Genomic DNA, 18,809 nt, shown 5'->3' on the forward strand with positions numbered 1-18,809 from the left:
TAAAATAAGAATATTACCAGGATCTACAGCAGGAGTGGGAATTAAATGAGTTAATATTTGTAAAGCCCCTGGGGCGATGCTGTGGGTGTGCTAAGTGCTACTTAGGTGTTGGTTCAATAAACAAATTATTCTCTTTTTTTTTGAGACAGAGTCTCACGGGCGGCGCCTGTGGCTCAAGGAGTAAGGGCGCAGGTCCCATATGCCGGAGGTGGAGGGTTCAAACTCAGCCCTGGCCAAAAACCACAAAAAAAAAAAAAAAAAAAAATTCCAGAGACAGAGTCTCACTATGTCACCTTTGGTAGAGTCCCTGTCCTGGCATCACAGCTCACAGCAACCTCAAGCTCTTGGGCTTAAGCAATTCTCTGCTTCAGCCTCCCAAGTAGCTGGGACTACAGGCGCCTGCCACAACACCTGTTGTTGTAGTTGTCATTATTGTTTAGCAAGCCTGGGCCAGATTCAAACCCACCATCCTCGGTGTATGTGGCTAGTGCCCTAAACACTGAGCTACAGGCTGTGAGTGAAACAAATTATTCTTAAAAGCTCATGAAACTTTGCACTTGAATCCTGAATATAAGTAGCCATGTTCTTTTTTTCTTTTAATTAAATCGTAGCTGTGTACATTAATGTGATCATGGGGCACCATACACTGGTTTCATAGACCGTTTGACACATTTTCATCACACTGGTTAACATAGCCTTCCTGGCATTTTCTTAGTTATGGTGCTAAGACATTTACATTCCACATTTACTAAGTTTCACATATACCCTTGTAAGATGCACCGCATGTGTAATCCCACCAATCCCCCTCCCTCCGCCCACCTAGTAGCCATGTTCTAATAGAGATAAAATATTTTCAATTACTGATCAATTTAATGACTGACTTTCCCCCACCCCTGAAATTTAAGAAAGTTGGTACTTTCCAGGGATGTCCATTTTCCCTGACACACCAAGAGGTTCTCCCAGGGAGACTGAACAGGCCACCAGGAAAGGCAGGGACATGGGGTGGAATGCCCAAATGGCCTGGATTCAAACTCCCAACTGGCCATTTTTCAGGTATTATTTCAGTATGCTGAGCCTCTGGTGCCCACCAGTCAGTGAGCACGATATAGGCCTCATAGGGTCTTATCAGAATAAATAAGACAGGCCTTTGAAGCAGCCCACCCAGCATCTGAGACAGAGAAAGCACTTGTCCATGAGGGTGACCAGAAATGGGCAGGGAATGTCCTCCAAATGCCCACTCCGGGCTGAAGATGGCCAGAGCCGAAGGAGGCAGCAGGAAAGAGATGAGGAAATTGCCAAGGCCCAGGGTAGCAGCCTCCGAGCAGGCCTCAATCTGGGATACAGGCCCTGAAAGTGCCACAATGTGTCCCCTTGTTGGGGGTGGCTCCAGCTCTGAGCTCCCAGGCCACAGAACAGGATGGGAGCAGGGCAGGGAAGGCCTGGATACCTGTACCTGACATCGGGGTTGAAGTCCAGCCTGCTGGCTTCATGCCGCAGCCTGGCCAGGGTGGCTCCACCTTCCCGCTGGAGGCTCAGTAGGCCAGGGTCCCTCAGCACAGCCTCCATCAGCTCCTTGGACTTGCTTAGGCACCTGGTGGCCTCCTGCCAGTGCAGAGAGGTACCGTGAGGGCCAATCCCCACTCTCCCTCTGCAGCCTTGGAAGGCTTCCCACGCCAGAACAAGCTTGACATCCCCAGTTTGACATTCAAGGTCCTCCAAAAAGTCCTTTCTATCTCTACATCTCCTAGAATCACTCCCTCTCTCATCACCATGGCAACCTCACTGGTCCACCCCTATTCTTGCTGGACACCCATCCCAGCTTCTTTACCGATCTCCTTGCTGCCCTCTGGCTCCCCCTACAGTCTGTTCTCTACATAGCAGCTGAATGCATCTCAAAGTGCAAATCTGAACCTCCAACCTCACCCTGTCCCTGTCCCTGCTCCTGGCAAGGGGAGACAGTGCTGTGACTTCCACTTAGAATCAAAATGCAACCCAAATCCTCCTTGATCTGGCCCCTGCTGGATCTACTTGAACCTACAATGGTTCTTTCCTTCTTCCCTCCCACTCCTTCAGCTTCACGTTAACCTTGCCATTCCTGAACACCCCGAGCATAATCCCACCTCAGGGACTTTGCACGTGTTTGCCCTCTCCCTGGAACACAGGCCCCCTCAAAGGCATCCTACTTCTCAAATTCAGGCTTCAACTGAGATGCCATCTCTTCAGAGAGGCCCTCCTTCCTTTCCCATTATTCTCAATCTTACATTCATGGCATTTGCCACAATTTGGGTCTACATATTCATTTCTTTGTGTACTTTTTAAAAGGCAACATCTGCTACTTTGCCATGAACTCCGTGAAGGCAAGTACAATTCAGTTTGCCCAAGGCTGTGTCTGCAGTGCAGTACCCACTGTAGCTGCCCCCAAAACATTAGACAAATGAATGAAAAGCAGGGATGATGGTATACTCCCTTGGTTGTCCCATTGACCATGCTCTTGGTCGGTGGAGTCTGGGGCGTGGTGCAGCTTCCCCAGCCCATGCTCCAGGCTCACCTGCAGCCCCCCAGGAGGGTCAGCTTTCTCGAACTCCTTGATGGAAGCCTGTAGCAGGGAGGAGGCTTTGCGGAGGTCAGCAAGGAAAGGGTCCAGCTTCTGTAGGACAGAGGCCAGAGTGAGGTTGTCAGTCTGGGCCAATGGGAGGATGCTTGCCCCACCCAGGAGGACACAGAGTTGGTGTGAAGCAGTGGTTCTCAAACCTCAGCTGCATCTGAATCATCAGAAGAGCCAATTAAAACACAGACTTCTAGGCCCTACTCCTGAGTTTCTGACTCAGCTCCTCAGATGGGGCATAAGAATGCGTTACAAGTTCCCTGGTGTTGCTGTGGCTGCTGGCCTGGGGACCACACTTTGGGAAGCACTGGTGTTGGGAATGAGAGAGAGAGAAGAAAGAAGATAGGAAGGGTGGCGCCTGTGGCTCAAGGAGTAGGGCGCCGGTCCCATATGCCGGAGGTGACGGGTTCAAACCCAGCCCTGGCCAAAAACCACAAAAAAAAAAAAAAAAAAAAAAAGAAAGAAGATAGGCCTGAGGTACTCCCAGGCCAGAGGGGGCCAAGAAGGAAGGGAAGGGAGAGCTGGGGTGGGGGACATTTTCTCCCGGTCCCACTTCAACCCAGCTCCATCACTTACAAGCTGCGAGACCATGGGCAAGTTCCTTAACTTCTCTCTGCTTCCACTTTCCTCTGTAAAAATGGGGATCACAATAATTCCTGCCTTACAGACTTGTGTGACGATTAAACAGATTAATGTGTACATGGCACTTAGAATGGAGCCCCCAATGTACCGTTAGTCACTATCAGTATAAATTTTGTATTCTGGGACTATAAGTAAGATTTCATTTAAAGGAGAGGGTTTAAAGCTAAAATATTGGCTGGGAATAGTGGTTCATGCCTGTAATCCTAACATTCTGGAAGGCCTAGGCAGGTGGATTGGTTGAGCTCAGGAGTTTAAGACCAGCCTGAAAAAGACTAAGACCTGGATTTTACTAAAAATAGAAAACTAGCCAGGCATCGTGGCAGGCACCTTGTAATCCCAGCTACTTGGGAGGCTGAGGCAAGAGGATTGCTTGAGCCAGAAGTTTGAGATTGCTGTGAGCTATGATGCCACGGCTGACACCCTCACTCTACCCAGGGTGACAGACTGAGACTCTATCTCAAAAAAAAAAAAAGCTAAAATAGATCCAGCCATCCCAGTACTGGGTACCTACCCAAAGAAGTCATTATATCAAGAAGATATCACACTCCTTAGGCGAAAGACACAGCTACAACTTGGACTTTAACTTTCCATGTGTAAACTGTATAACCTAATGGTTAATATCCTCGCATTAATCTGAAATTTAAAAAAGTCAATTTAGCAGCATGAAAATGCCACTTCTCAGGAGAAAAGCCCAAACAAACTCAAACGAGAGAGTAAAATGAAAATGTCTTTTCAGGATGAGAGAAAGAAAAGCAATTCAGAGAAAAGGGGAAAAGGCGGAATCGAGCCTTGCGCTTAATAACCACTGGTTGTTATCTAACCGGATTCTTCGCGGAGCTCAAAGGGCTCTCAGAAGATCTGCCTTACATTGTATGTTAAAATAAAGAACTTATGTAAAGAAAAAAGACACCTGCCTTTCTATGTTTACCTCAGCACAATTCAAAATATCAGAGATAAAGAATCAATTTAAGTGTCTACCAAATGATGAGTGGATAAAGAAAATGGGGCACACCCCCCACACACACACACATACCACAGAGCTCTGCTCAGCCAACAGAAATAATGAAATAATGTTTTTGCAACAACCTGATGGAACTGGAGGCTACTATGTTAAGTGAAATAACTCAGGAATGGGGGATCAAATACCACATGTTCTACTGAGAAATGGGAGCTAAACTGTGGGTAATCATGGTCGTACAGAGTGGAATATTAGACCCTGGAGATGCCAAAGAAGGATGAAAAATTACCTGTTGGGTACAATGTACACCCTTTGGGTAAGGGGTAAATTAAAAGCCCCAGACCTCCCTACTATACAATATACCTGTGTAACAAAACAGCATTTGTATCTCCTAAATATTTTGAAATATAATTATTTTAAAATAATAAAGTACAGTTCAAAAGCCACCAGATTAATGGGAGGCCTCTAGGGGCCTGGGGTGGGGGCAAGTAGGGAAGATTTTTCAGCATACACCCTTTTGTACCATTTGAGATTTGAATATATGGCCTATTGAAAAATATAATTTTAAAAAGATCGTGTAGGTTGGAGGTGGTAGCTCACGCCTATAATCCTAGACCTCTGGGAGGCCGAGGTGGAGAGATTCCTTGAGCTCAGGAGTTCAAGACCAGCCTGAGCAAGAGCCAGAGCTGGTCTCTACTAAAAATAGAGAAATTATCCAGGAGTTGTGGTACCTGTAGTCTCAGCTACTTGGCAGGCTGAAGCAGGAGGATCACCTGAGCCCAGGAGGTTAAGGTTGCTGTGAGCTAGGCTGATGCCTCGGCACTCTACCTGGGGTGACAGAGTGAGATTCTGCCTCAAAAAAAAAATGGTGGGAAAAAGCAAATAAACCACCATGTTAGACTGTTAGTATAGATCTGTGGTTCTCAACAAGGGGTGACTTTGTCCCCTAGAGACATTTGGCAATGTCAGGACACATTTTTGATTGTCATAATTTGTGAGGTAGAGTAGATAGAGGTCAAGGTTGGTGCTAAGCACTCTGCAGGGCATGAGACAGCTCCCACCAAAAAGAATTACCCAGCCCCCAAATGTGACTGGGTTGACGCTGACCACCCTGGGCAGGCATTTATGGGCACTGGCTTCTGCCTGTCATCCTCTGCGTGCTGTTGTGCAAGTCATCCCCATCATTCATGTCCTCGTGTGTTAAACTGGGCATAAAATACTCCTTCTCAGGGTTGCAGTGAGGAGGAATTGTGATCCCACAGGAAAAGAGCTCACCACTGGCAGTTTCCTTCTTTCCTTCCTCTCGCACCACGACCTGAGCTGTTGTGTGGTTCACAGAGCAGATGCCTATACATTTATTTTCAGTTAACACAGATACAGTTCTTAGCATGTTCGAGCTCTTTACCCTCATTAACTCAATTAATCCTCATAACCCCCATGAAGAGGTACTATTACTACCCCCAATTTGCTGATAAGAAAACCAGAGCTCAGAGAAGGTAAGTAACTTACCCAGGATCACCCAACAGAGCTGGGATTAGAACCTAGTCTGGCGTCAGAGCCTGAGCTCTTTATCATTCCACTCTGTACCTTCACTGTAAACCTTTGTTGAATGGCTGGTTTGAACCTGGCAGGTTGATGGGTCCATGGGGCACAAGAGTAAAAGGAGGAAGAGAAGGAGTGAGGGTCAGGGGACATAGACTGTGACGGTAAACACCTGGAAGAATTGCACCCACTCGCTGTGGCAGTAGGGAAAGGGGCCTTCCAGGGCTGCAGGCAGCTGGTCAGGGTCCATGTGGTGGCTGAGGGCCTTCAACGAGGTCAGCACCTCCACCTGCAGACAAAAGAAGTATCAAGAGGACCAGAGATTCAGTGTGGGGACAGAGTTTGAGAAGGTCCTTCTGAGATCCCCTCCCTAGCACCATTCCACCTTCCATGGGCAAGGGTGACCCTGGATTTAAGAGTTACTTTGTGGCTCAGAGCCCATAGCACAGTGGTCATAGCGCCAGCCACATACACCGAGGGTGGTGGGTTTGAACCTTCCCAGGCTAGCTGAACAACAATGACAACTGCAACAAAAAATAGCCAGGCATTGTGGTAGGCGCCCGTAGTCCCAGCTACTTGAGAGGCTGAGGCAAGAGAATCGCTTAAACCCAAGAGTTTGAGGTTGCTGTGAGCTGTGACGCCTAGGCACTCTACCAAGGGTGACATAGTGAGACTCTGTCTCAACAACAACAAAAAAAGAATTACTTTGTGAGCAACCAATCTTCTCTGGAAGCTCCCACAAATCAAAATTCAGAAACAGACCCTGGTTAAGGAATGGCAAATAAACAGCATTCATAGTACTGTTCTCCCAGGCTGTGCCCAAGGCAGACATCATTAATCAATCATAGCACTTGTCCTCCACCGCATCCCTCCCCTTGGTTCTTTCCCAGTACAGCTCTCTAGGCAATCACACAAACTGATTGAAGCTGGCCCTTGTGATGAAACTTCTTTGTCCTCTTTGCACTGTCCTCTGGTGATCCACCCAGGAACTCACTCCTTCTTCAGGCTGATGGGAAAAGTCACCAAATCCTAACCGTGCCCCCTAAGACATGGAACAGGGACTAGATGACTGTCTCTCCTAGGTAATGAAATTTGAGGCTTATTCTGGGACTAGCTCAGGATAACTAGCCTTGGGACTGAGTGAATTCTGTGGTTTTATGGACCCATCTGTTGTCCTTGTTACTTAAAGTGCAGCACATGGGCCAGCAGCACCAGCAGCACCCAGGAGCATGTAAGAAATACAGAATCCCAGGCCCAGTCTAGAACTACTTAATCAGAGCCTGCACTTTGATGAGCTCCCCCATGAGATTCACGGGCACATTAAAGTTTGAGAAGCACAACTCTAGCTCACAATGTGCTTCTTTACTGACCAGGAGGAAGAAGGAGACCTTTTAAGTCACCTCCTGAAGCAGGGCAAAGGGCTAGGTGCCCCTGCTCATTATTGTGGGATATGGCACTAATTAAAAGCAGCTGCAGGCTTTTCCCTGCAGGCTCCAGTCAACCCCACATCTGTATTAATTAGGGAGAGAAATACAGAAGGAGCAGGGCTGGGCCACAGTACAGAAAAGGCAGTGGGCTACCTTACTGTGTGGCCTTAGGCCTCAGTGAAGGGAGGAAAAAGAGTTGACCAGATGAAGCTTTTCAAATAGGGTTCATGCCATATGCAACTCTCAAGCATAGGGCAGTACCCACCAGGAGTGGGTTGCAGGGAGAAATCATCCTGAGACTGATTCGAGCAGGACTGGAGAGCTGTAGTGCCCAGGTCTCATATTTATTGCCCTACCCTAGATTATTTCAAAGCCTCTTCTAGCTCGGGAATTCTGCAATTCTTCAGCCTCTTCACTCCTGCTCAGCTCAAGCCCAGCAACTCCCCTCCCCTCACCTGGGTGTCGGGTAATGTCTGCAGCTGCCGGGCAGCCGCCTTCTCCCCCAGGTAGAGTATAGCTCCGATAGAGGCTGGGGCCCGAACCTGTCAAAGAGAAGCACTTCAGAGTGCTGCCTAAGTCTTCACTGAGCCTTCCCAGGCCTTTATTACCTCCCTCCTCCCCCTAAGATGCAGGCAAATAGGCCACAGGGACCAGCTGGGGTTTCCGCTGCCCTCCCCCAAGGCTAGGACCTTTGTGTGATGTGTTTGGATGGTAAATCTCTGGAAGTCAAGAGGGCAGCCCCAAGTTTAAGCTGTGTTGCAAACCCTCCCGTCTGGGCCTCAGTTTCCCCAGGAGGTCAGACCTTGGAGTAAGCATATACCAAACCTCCATTTACTCTGCTGCCCCCTAGTGGCTGATTAGAAATCTCTTCCCCCCTCCATACTCAGGTCAGGAAGTTTCTGAGATCTCAGTGAATCTTTGTTCTATATTCTACTGGCCACAGGGATTGGGTGATGGATGGACACCTGAACAAATCCGGACTAATGAGACTTTTGCTAAGATCTTGGGGGAAAATAATCTCTCACTCCTTCCTACTGGATTTAAATGAGAGACCATGGAAAGTTAGAGCTGCTGGGAGCCACGCTGCCAACTAAGGGAATTGGGGGTGGCTCTCTGAGGGTGACACCGTCACAGGAGAATGAAGCCAGAAGTGGAGAGAGAGGAGGCCGGTCCTGGTGACAATATTTGAGCCCTGGATCAAGCTTTATTTGAAGGTGGATTAGCTCCCGCACTGTCGAGTTACGTGAACCAATGAGCTTCGTTCGCCTTTTAGCCTGTTTAGGCTGGGGTTTCTATTAATTGCCATAAAAGTCCCTGCCTGGGAGTCCTGGTTCCAGCCCTGAGCCCACAGTGCTCAGTGAATGTCAGGAGACCCCTGATGGCTCCCAAGACTCGCGAGACTGAGGCTCTCCACCTCCCACTTACCTGAGTGGCCTGCAGGGCACTGACCAGACTGGGCTGTGGGGGCTGTTTCCGGGCATCAATCACGACCACCAGCCCCTTGGCATTATCTTCAGGCCTGTGGGTGGTAAACAGAATTGGCAGTCTTGCTGGATGCCCTGGGGCACTTTAGGAAGGCAAGGACCTAGCGGAAGGTGAGGGAAACTGGCTGCTAGAAGCCCTGATTTATTAGTGAAACTTCATCCTGCAAGACCAACGCCGCTTCCAGGAAGCCCTCCGGATTATTCTCCAGGCAAAGCCTACGGCTTTTCCCTTGGGAGCTTTTTCTTTTTCTTTTTTTTGGTTTTTGGCCAGGGCTAGGTTTGAACCCGCCACCTCTGGCATATGGGACCGCGCCCTACTCCTTGAGTCACAGGCGCCGCCATCCTTGGGAGCTTTTTCAATACCTCATGCGGCCCTCCTTTACGGTCTTAATTTTCCTAACTATAGCCACTAGCCCAGCTACAGTGGTTGAGTCACCCAGCATTCACCCAGTACTTTTGTGTGGGCATAACCCTCATTTTGTTCAAGAATCCAAGTCCCTCCAAACAGCCATTGCCTCTCAAGAACTGGTCTTCTGATTGGTTGATGCCAATAGTAGTGATTCAATCCCCCTGGCTAATGATTGGTTTAGATGGGGGCATGTGACATGTTTCTAGCCAATGAGAGGTAAGGAGAAGTTGGGGAGCTTCTGGGAAAGACATTCTTTAAAAAAAGGTCTTACAAAGAGAAATAAGGTGGAGACATTGAATGATATATTTCTTTATCAGGTAAAACATTTTGAATCAGACTTTCTGTTACTTGCAGCCAAAAACTCTCACTGGTTCAGCCACAATGCCTGGAGCTTATGATGGGTCACTTTACAGCAATTACCTTAGGATTTCCAGAACCGATCCCATTGTCAGGACTTGTTAAAATGCCGATTCCTCACCCACACTCCACCCCACCCCAGCCTCCCAAACAGCAGGCCAACAGGTACAATATGAGGCCAGTGAATGCCTGTGGTCCCAGTATCCTTGGCCAATATCATGACCAGGCAGCTTTGGAAAATAAACCCTAACTGCCTGCAAGCCTTACAACCACCCAGTTCATAGACAAAATCAGAGGTGGCCCAGCACAGGAGTGGAGCCATGGTACTGCCATTAGTGTCTGGTGGCCTGGGCAAGTTATCTTGTCTAGGTCATGAGGGGCTGTCCTGAGGACTGGTTAGTTCACTGATGTAAGTGCTCAGTGACTGCCCAGAGTAAGGGAGATGTAAATATGTGTATTTGCTACTATTACTATCCTAGAAGGGGAAGCTGAAGCACAGAGAGGCAAAGTGGCAGATGCTGAGAGGAGGCTTTGGGAGATGACTGCCAACTCCGGGGGTATCTGCCTCCAACTCTGCCTGTGCTGGAATACTGATTTTTTTTTTTTTTTTTTTTTTACAGATTTGTCTCTGCCACCAGCCTAGAGAACCCCAAAGGCCAGGCCCAACGTTAGGAGCCTCTGGGTCCCTAGAATTAGGGTCTTAAAGTCAAGGACTAATTGTCCCAATACCTAACACCACACAGCATGAAGCTGAGCCCAGAGCAGGCACCCAGCCAATGTTCCCTCAGAGCACAAGTGGAAAAACAAACCAAGCACACATGAACCTAGTGTGCATTGCCCTCGACAGTTTACATTGCCACTGTCCCCCATCCCCATCATTTGTGACCCCACTTGGTGGTCAGAGCCCACTGGGTCACTCCCTTTTTTCAGGTGAGCCCCAGAGAAGGGTGGTTAGGGCCCCAAGGTCACATAAAAAACTGGTAGGATTCCAGGGCTCTGTCTACCACGCTGGCCACTTCCCAGCACAGAAAAGTGTGTCCCTTCTCCCTCTCAGGCCTGAAAAGCCACTCTACCTGGGACACAAAGGAGAAAACTATCAGTGGCCAGCAGGTAGCAGTGATGACTCCTGTGGGTTGGGGTGCATGAAGAGGTATCTGAAGGGTTTCTTCTGTACTGCCACCCCCTCCCCCAAGCAGCAGACCTCTAGATCGGGCTGGGGCCTATTAGCTAGTCCTGAGCAACACACCTCTGGGGGCAGGGTCTCAGGCAGTCCAATGTGGGAAGTCTGCATGGTGATGGGGGAAGGAATGTGAGGGAGGGGTGTTAGAAATCAGCCTGGGTCACTCATCACTCACGCACGCTTACCCATTCCTTCACCCTTTCAATTTTTATTGAACAAATACTTATCATTCAGGTGACAACTCAATTACCACCTCCTCAGGGAAGCCTTTCCTGATTTCCCAGTTGAAATTACCCCTCCCACCCTTCTTGCTCTCCAACTGTGGTTCTCAAAATGTGGTCTTGGGCCCAGCAGCATCCCTAGGAAACTGTTAGAAATGCAAATTTGAAAAAAAAAAGAAATGCAAATTTCCAGTAATGTGTTTTAATAGCCCTCTAGGGGATTCTGATGCATGTTCAAGTTTGAGAACCACTGATCTACAACATCCTTGTTTTCTTCACCATATTAACACTCCTGAAAGTTGTTTGCCCCTGGTTTGTTTCTTAGGTACCATCCATCTCTTCACCAGCCTGGTGATCGTCTGATGGCAGAGATGTAGTCTGTCCTGCCTTCCCCCATCCCCCCAGAATGTGGCTCAGGACTGACTCTGGGAACAGACAACTGGATGGAAGTGTCAGCGCTTCTCTGCTCAGTGCCTGGTCCAGGGTGCTGGGCCTAGGAGGTTGAGGTGGGAGTGGGGTGGTCGGGGCGGCTCAGAGCCTTACCTAGGGATGGCGCACAGGTAGGACAGTAGCTTGGTGACTTCTGAGGCTGTGCACCACGGTGCCTCCCAGGCCTGCTCCATAGTTGACAACAGAAGCAGGGGCCTCCTGGCTCTGTCTCGACCACCTGAAGGAGAGAGGACATGCCTGAGCAGTGAGAAATTTGGTGGTGGAAACATCCTCCATGGCCTTCAGCATCCTTCATAGCCTTCAGGGCCTTTCCCATGATGATTCCTTTGCCTGGAATACCCTTTCTCTCTGCTTCTATGAACTCTGAACTCTTATGCATCCTTAAGAACCAGCTCACAAGTCACATCCTGAGAAAAGTCTTCCCTGAATAGCTCCTCCACACAGAGGTAGCCTCCCCCTCCTCTGAGCTCCCTCTATATAGGAAACCCTGAGTGGAAAGGATCACAGAAGCTCTGGGTCACACAGACAGGGGCTCAAGACCCTGCTCTATATACTGTCACACTGTGTGTCCCTGGGCAAGTCAGTGCATCTTTGAGCCTCAGTTTCCTCATCTGTTAAATGGCGGGATATATTGAGCTTATTATTAGGTTATTTGGAGGATACATCAGTGCTGCCTGAGAAGCACAGCAAGAGCTCAGCGAATGGTGGTGCCTATAATGATCGCCCTCTCTGTTCTCATGGTGAGAGCACAGCCCTGTGACCACCAGCTCACTGTTTATTCCTGCCGACATTCAGCTGTGGGTTCTTACCAGGCTATTTCCACTCCAAGAATCTGGGCTTTGTGCCCCACTCTCCCCACAAGGGTCATGAGGCCAAGGCCAGGGAGCCAGTGACTTTGCTGGGGTTTGGGGAGAGAGAAGTAGAGCAGGGGGAATGAGGCCCAGGCCTTGGAAAATCTGCCTGCCCTGCAGCCCTGCTCTCCAGAGTCACCTCACTCAGGGCCACCCTGCAGCCACCACCACCCACACCATGAGGGCACAACCCTCTGCAGTGGGCAAGACCCTTATAGTTCATGAAGTCTTGGACAAAACCACCCTCACAAGCACAGCTTTATACAGGGGTCCCACCATCTGGAACATTCTTTCTTTCATGTATGTCTTAAAACGTGATATAATTTAAAAATTAAACAAATTTATATTTATTTATGCACATAGATCATATACATATAAATACACATGTATATGTGATCACTTTATATGCTCTTGATATTGGTTTGACTTATTTCCTAAGATTCATCTATAAATTTCAAAAGTAAAGACATTTCATTCAGGGCAATAGGAAAGACTTGACTATGAACTGGATAGTCAGTGATGTTAAGGCATTATTTTTAATCTGTTAGGTGTGAATGATACCGTGAGTGTTAGGGAACATGCTGAAGTATTTAGGGGGTAAAAAGTGACTATCTGTAATTTGCTTTAAAATGCTTTAGAAAAATAATGAACGAAGCATGCCAAAATGTTAAGATTTATTAAATCTGGGTAATGGGTACATGGGTCTTCATAACACTATTCTCTGTATTTTTCTGTATGTTAGAAAAATTTCATAATGCAAAGTCAAAACAGTGAAATAATTAAATCATGAAAAAAATCGTACAACTTGCAAAGTTGGAGATGCGGCTACATGTCCCTCCAAAATCCTATCACAGCTGATGGGTCTTTCAGGTAAGAGAACACTGCATCAGGTCCCTGGGCCCATTCTACTGAGGAGAAAACTGAGGCCTGGAGAGAGGAAGCAGCTTCCCAGTCTCCCACAGGCCCATGTCCCCATCTTCTCTGCAAGAACCTGATTCACCCATTGGGCCACACCAATGGGTGAGTTTCTGTCTGCTGTAAACCTGATGACTAAAGCTTAATCACAGCTCCAGGGGTGCTTGTCCTCTGCTCTAAAACCTTCCGTGGCTCCTCATGGCCTCAAGGAGAAAGTGCAAGCTTCCTGACCTGCCACCAAAGTCTCCCAGGGTCTGCTCACTCTTCCAGCTTCATTCACTGCGTTATGGGCTGAACTGTGTCCCCACCTCACTCCCCCCCAGATTCACGTGTTACAGTCCTAACCTCCAGTACCTCAGAATGTGATCTTATTTGGAGAAAAAGTCTTTTTTTTTTTTTGTAGAGACAGAGTCTCACTGTACCGCCCTCGGGTAGAGTGCCGTGGCCTCACAGAGCTCACAGCAACCTCTAACTCTTGGGCTTACGCGATTCTCTTGCCTCAGCCTCCCGAGCAGCTGGGACAACAGGCGCCCGCCACAACGCCCAGCTATTTTTTCTGTTGCAGTTTGGCCGGGGCTGGGTTTGAACCCGCCACCCTCGGCATATGGGGCCGGTGCCCTATTCACTGAGCCACAGGCCAGAAAAAGTCTTTAAAGAGGTAATTGAATTAAAATGAAGTCATTCAGCTGGGCCCAAATATATTATGACTGTGACCAGAAGAGGACACAGAGGGAAGAATCTGTGAGGACATGGGGAGAAAGGGACTGTCCACAAGCCAAGGAGAGAGGCCTCAGAAGAAACCAAACCAACTGATACCTTGAACTTGGACTTCTAGCTTCCAGAATCATGAGAAAATAAATTTGTGTGTCTAAGCCACTCCTTCTGTGGTACTTTGTTATGGCAGTTGTAGGACACCTAGGACACTAAAGCACCATATCCCTCCATGTCACCAGTGGCAGATGCCACCTCCCAGGCCCGTTCACTCTATTCCTTCTGCCCAGGCGCCCTTCTCCCCTATTTCTGGTGAAATCCCCCTCATCTTGTCACAGACAGCCAAGATGCCACCTCCTCCCGAAAGACATCCTCTTTAGAAACCCTTTGGGTTGGTACAGTAGCTCACACCTATAATCCCAGCACTTTGAGAGGCTGAAGCAGGGAGGATTAACTGAAACCAGGAGTTTGAGACCAGAATGAGCAATAGAGTGAGAGAAAGAAAGAGAAAGAAACAGTGAGAGAAAGAAAGGATGGAAAAGAGGGAGGGAGGGAGAGAGAGAGGAAGGAAGGAAGGAAGGAGAAAGAAAGAATTAGTCAGGTGTGGTGGCAGGCACCTGTAGGCCCAGCTTCTCTGGAGACTAAGGCAGAAAGATCATTAGAGCACAAGAGTTTGAGGCTGCAGTGAGCTATGATCATGCTACTGCTCTCCAGCCTGAGCAAGAGAGCAAGATCGTGTCTATAAAAGAAAAAACAAAAAAAGAATCCTTTCCCTTATCTCCACCTCCAGCTTCCCACAGCAAATATAAGTCTCTGTTCGGTACTATAAGACTAAGAGTCAAATTCTTGGGTACACTGGGTCAAATTCTTCATTGTAGCCCAGAGCTCTGCACCAGGCTGGATCAGATAATCAGTGTCTGTGATTGATTAGGAAATGAATGGAGGGGCAGAGCATTGTCACTCAAGCTTCAGCAGGCCTAGGGATCTTGCTAGAAGGCAGACCTGCTCAGCAGGTCTGAGGTCCTGTCTCTGTCCCTAGGTCAGGTGATGCTGATGTAGCTGGTCCCCAGACCACACTTTGAGTAGCAAAGTTTTCAAGCACTTAGAACATTCCATACTCAGAATAGAGAACCAAGAGATGAACCCAGCTACTTACCGTTACTTGATCTTTGACAAGCCAATTAAAAACATTCAGTGGGGAAAAGATTCCCTATTTAACAAATGGTGCTGGGTGAACTGGCTGGCAACCTGTAGAAGACTGAAACTGGACCCACACCTCTCACCATTAACTAAGATAGACTCTCACTGGATTAAAGATTTAAACTTAAGACATGAAACTATAAAAATACTAGAAGAGAATGCAGGGAAAACTCTTGAAGAAATCCGCCTGGGCCAATATTTTATGAGGAGGATTCCCCGGGCAATTGAAGCAGCTTCAAAAATACACTACTGGGACCTGATCAAACTAAAAAGCTTCTGCACAGCCAAGAACGCAGTAAGTAAAGCAAGCAAACAGCCCTCAGAATGGGAGAAGATATTTGCAGGTTATGTCTCCAACAAAGGTTTAATAACCAGAATCCACAGAGAACTCAAACGTATAAGCAAGAAAAGAATAAATGATCCCATCGCAGGCTGGCCAAGGGACTTGAAGAGAAACTTCTCTGAAGAAGACAGGTGCATGGCCTACAGACATATGAAAAAATGCTCATCATCCTTAATCATCAGAGAAATGCAAATCAAAACTACTTTGAGATATCATCTAACTCCAGTAAGATTAGCCCGTATCACAAAATCCCAAGGCCAGAGATGTTGGTGCGGATGTGGAGAAAAGGGAACACTTCTACACTGCTGGTGGGAATGTAAATTAATACATTCCTTTTAGAAAGATATTTGGAGAACACTTAGAGATCTAAAAATAGATCTGTCATTCAATCCTATAATTCCTCTACTAGGTATATACCCAGAAGACAAAAAAAAATCACATTATAACAAAGATATTTGTACCAGAAAGTTTATTGCAGGTCATGGAAAAAGCCCAAGTGCCCATCGATCCATGAATGGATTAATATATTGTGGTACATGTATACCATGGAATATCATGCAGCCTTAAAGAAAGATGGAGACTTTACCTTTTCCATGTTTACATGGATGGAGCTGGAACATATTTATCTTAGTAAAGTATCTCAAGAATGGAAGAAAAAGTATCCAATGTACTCAGCCCTACTATGAAACTGATTTATGGCTTTCACATGAAAGCTATAACCCAGTTATAATCTAAGAATAGGGGGAAGGGGGAGAGGGAAGGGGGAAGGTGGGTGGAGGGAGGGTGATTGGTGGGATTACACCTACGGTGCATCTTACAAGGGTACATGTGAAACTTAGTAAATGTAAAATATAAATGTCTTAACACAATAACTAAGAAAATGCCAGGAAGGCTATGTTAACCAGTGTGATGAAAATATGTCAAATGGTCTATAAAACCAGTGTATGGTGCCTATGATCGCATTAATGTACACAGCTATGATTTAATAATAAAATAAAATAAAATAAAATAAATAAAAAAGAACATTCCATACTGGGAGGCAATGGTTATGCAATTAATGCGCTTGCCCAGTTCCCTACCAAACTCTGCCTAGAACAGAGGCCCTCAGTCAGTGCTGGCTGAGCTGATTAGAGCAAGGAGCAGTTGTCCTGATGATTTGTCTTTAGCTGGGCCAAAGATACTCCTTTGTCCCAAAGGCCAGACTCACCTAACAGCTGGTGCCAGAAATGCCATCATTAGCACCTCAAAACCCTGGCTTGAAGCTATGCTGTTCATACTGGGTTCTATGTCTCAGGTGGAAATGGGCATGGCAGGTTGGGTGGTGTATGGGGGGTGGAGGTTATCCCAAACCCCCAAAATATTTGTTGCACCTGCCAGTAGCATTAGATTTACTCCAAGTTTTGAGGGGGAAATAGTAAGTAATTTAATTTGCAAACAATTGAAAGCATTTTTTAATATTGCAACAAGTGTGCATATATTCTCAAGTAGAATACGACCATGTAAAATTTCAAAGACAAAAAAGAGCCCAAAGATATGTCTAGGGCAACTGAGAGCCCAGGGTGAGGGCTCACCCTCTGGGACCCTGCTCACTCCCTCTGCGTTAGGGCTTTGGCAGTGAGAAACCTGGGAAGCCCTCTCCAAAGGCTTTGTGCTTGTTGGTGGGCAGAGTGGTGGCCCCAAAGATGTCTATTTCCTAAGCTCCCAAATTCTGAATATGTTACATGACATGGCAAAGGGACTTTGCAGATGCGATGAAGGTTTGGACCTTGAGATGGGGAGATTATCCCAGATGGTTCAGTCTAATCATATGAATCCTTAGAAGCAGAGAACTTTACCTGGCTTTGGTCAGAACAAGGTATCAAAATGGATGAAGGCTCAGAAAGATGCTGTGCTACTGGCTTTGAAGATGGAGGGAGAGGGACAAGCCAAGGAATGTGTGTGCTCTCTAGAAACTTCCTAGAAGGAGGGGCGGGGGGCTTCCCCGAGAGCCTCCAGAAAAGAATGCAGCCCTGCCAACACCTTGATTTTAGCTCAGCAAGACCCATGTCAGACTTCTAACCTACAAAACTGTAAGATAATAAATTTGTGTCGAGTTAAGCCCCTATGTTCATGGTAATTTGTTATGGCCACAACAGGAAGCTAATACAGTGCCTATTGAAACATCACCCCCACCCCCAGCACGGAGCTGTCATTCAAACCTTAGTGTTGATCAGTTTCTTTCCTGAGGACAGATCTTTATGGAAAATTTGGAGCTCAATCTCCCAGGTCCTAAGGAGAAGAAAGGAGGCCAGGACAAGGTGAAGAAAAGATTCAGAAAGACTGGGACATCTGCTTCACCAGGTTGGCCTGGAGTAGATCTTGACCTTGCAGCACAGACTCCGGGGGCCTTTTGGCTACGAGGACACACCAGCAGAGGCAACGGGGAAGAGACTACTGCAACAGGCGAGCGACTATGCTGCTTTGGACCTGGGTCTAGGGAAGCCATCAGATTCTGGACACAATTTAATGGCAGAGTTGACAGGAGTTACTAACAAATTGAGGCCAAGCTCATGCCTATAGTGCCAGCACTTGGGGAGGCTGAGGTGGGAGGATCACTTGAGGGCAGGACTTTGAGACTAGCCTGAGCAAGACCCTGGCTCTAAAAAAGGTTTTAAAAATTAGCTGGGTATGGTGGCACACACCTGTAGTCCCAGCTACTTGGGAGGCCGAAGAAGGTGGATCACTTGAGCCCAGAGTTAGATGCTGAAGTGATCTATGATCGCACCACTGCACTCTAGTCTAGGTGACAGAGTAAGCCTCTGTCTCTAAAATAAATGTGGGAGGTACAAGACAGAGGGCAATCAAGGCTGGAGTTGCCCCCTCTTACTATCATGAGGAAAGACTAGAAGTTTGGGAAAGAGGGAGGGGTGTGAAGTCAGGGTCCACACGTGGACACGCTGAGTTGGAGGTGCCCGTGAGACAGCCAATAGAGACATCACGTAGCAGACAGTTGGATGAACAAGGCTGGAGTTCATGGCCAAAGTCCAAGCTGAAAAAATAAACCTGCGGATTGTCATTATAGAGACAGCAGTTACAACAAAGGCTGCACTTCCTGGGGGAGAAAATGCAGGGAGGAGTGTGAATGGGGGACAAGGGGACCAAGGGCTGAGCCACAGGGGCCTCTAGGACTTACAGGGTGAGGAGATGAGGGGACAGCAAAGGAGGCTGAGAAAGTGTGGCCAGTAAAGCTGGAGTGTGGCAGCTGAACGAATGGCAAGTGAAGAAAGCCTTCCAAGGAGGGAGGTCACCTGTGTCAACTGCTGCTGAAGGGTAAGGACGATGAGGACTGAGAATCCATCATTGATCTAGAAACTCGGAAGTCATTGGTGACCTTAATGAGACCTGATCAGTGGCCACGTGGGGAAGAAATTCCGTTTAGAGTGAGTGGAAAAGAGAAAAAGAGGTGAGAAGGTGCAGAGACAGACAATGCAGACGGCTCCTTTGTGGACTAAAGAACAAGGGTCGCATGGAGCTG

The 18,809-nt window shown here is 47.6% G+C and overlaps 1 protein-coding gene across 1 annotated transcript in view; it reads right to left on the minus strand.

Moving 5' to 3' along the window:
* KIAA1755 (KIAA1755 ortholog) overlaps window positions 1–18,809 on the minus strand; it is a 48,298-nt gene that overhangs the window by 8,389 nt on the left and 21,100 nt on the right. The window contains exons 5-10 of the mRNA XM_053573974.1: window positions 11,369–11,492; window positions 8,600–8,693; window positions 7,630–7,716; window positions 5,920–6,036; window positions 2,549–2,647; window positions 1,448–1,602 (exon numbers count right to left, since the gene is read on the minus strand). Coding sequence (XP_053429949.1) covers window positions 1,448–1,602; window positions 2,549–2,647; window positions 5,920–6,036; window positions 7,630–7,716; window positions 8,600–8,693; window positions 11,369–11,492 — 676 coding nt within the window. The remainder of the gene's footprint in view (window positions 1–1,447; window positions 1,603–2,548; window positions 2,648–5,919; window positions 6,037–7,629; window positions 7,717–8,599; window positions 8,694–11,368; window positions 11,493–18,809) is intronic.

This window comes from Nycticebus coucang, chromosome 21, assembly GCF_027406575.1.
Source record: "Nycticebus coucang isolate mNycCou1 chromosome 21, mNycCou1.pri, whole genome shotgun sequence".
NCBI classification, from domain to species: Eukaryota; Metazoa; Chordata; class Mammalia; order Primates; family Lorisidae; genus Nycticebus; species Nycticebus coucang.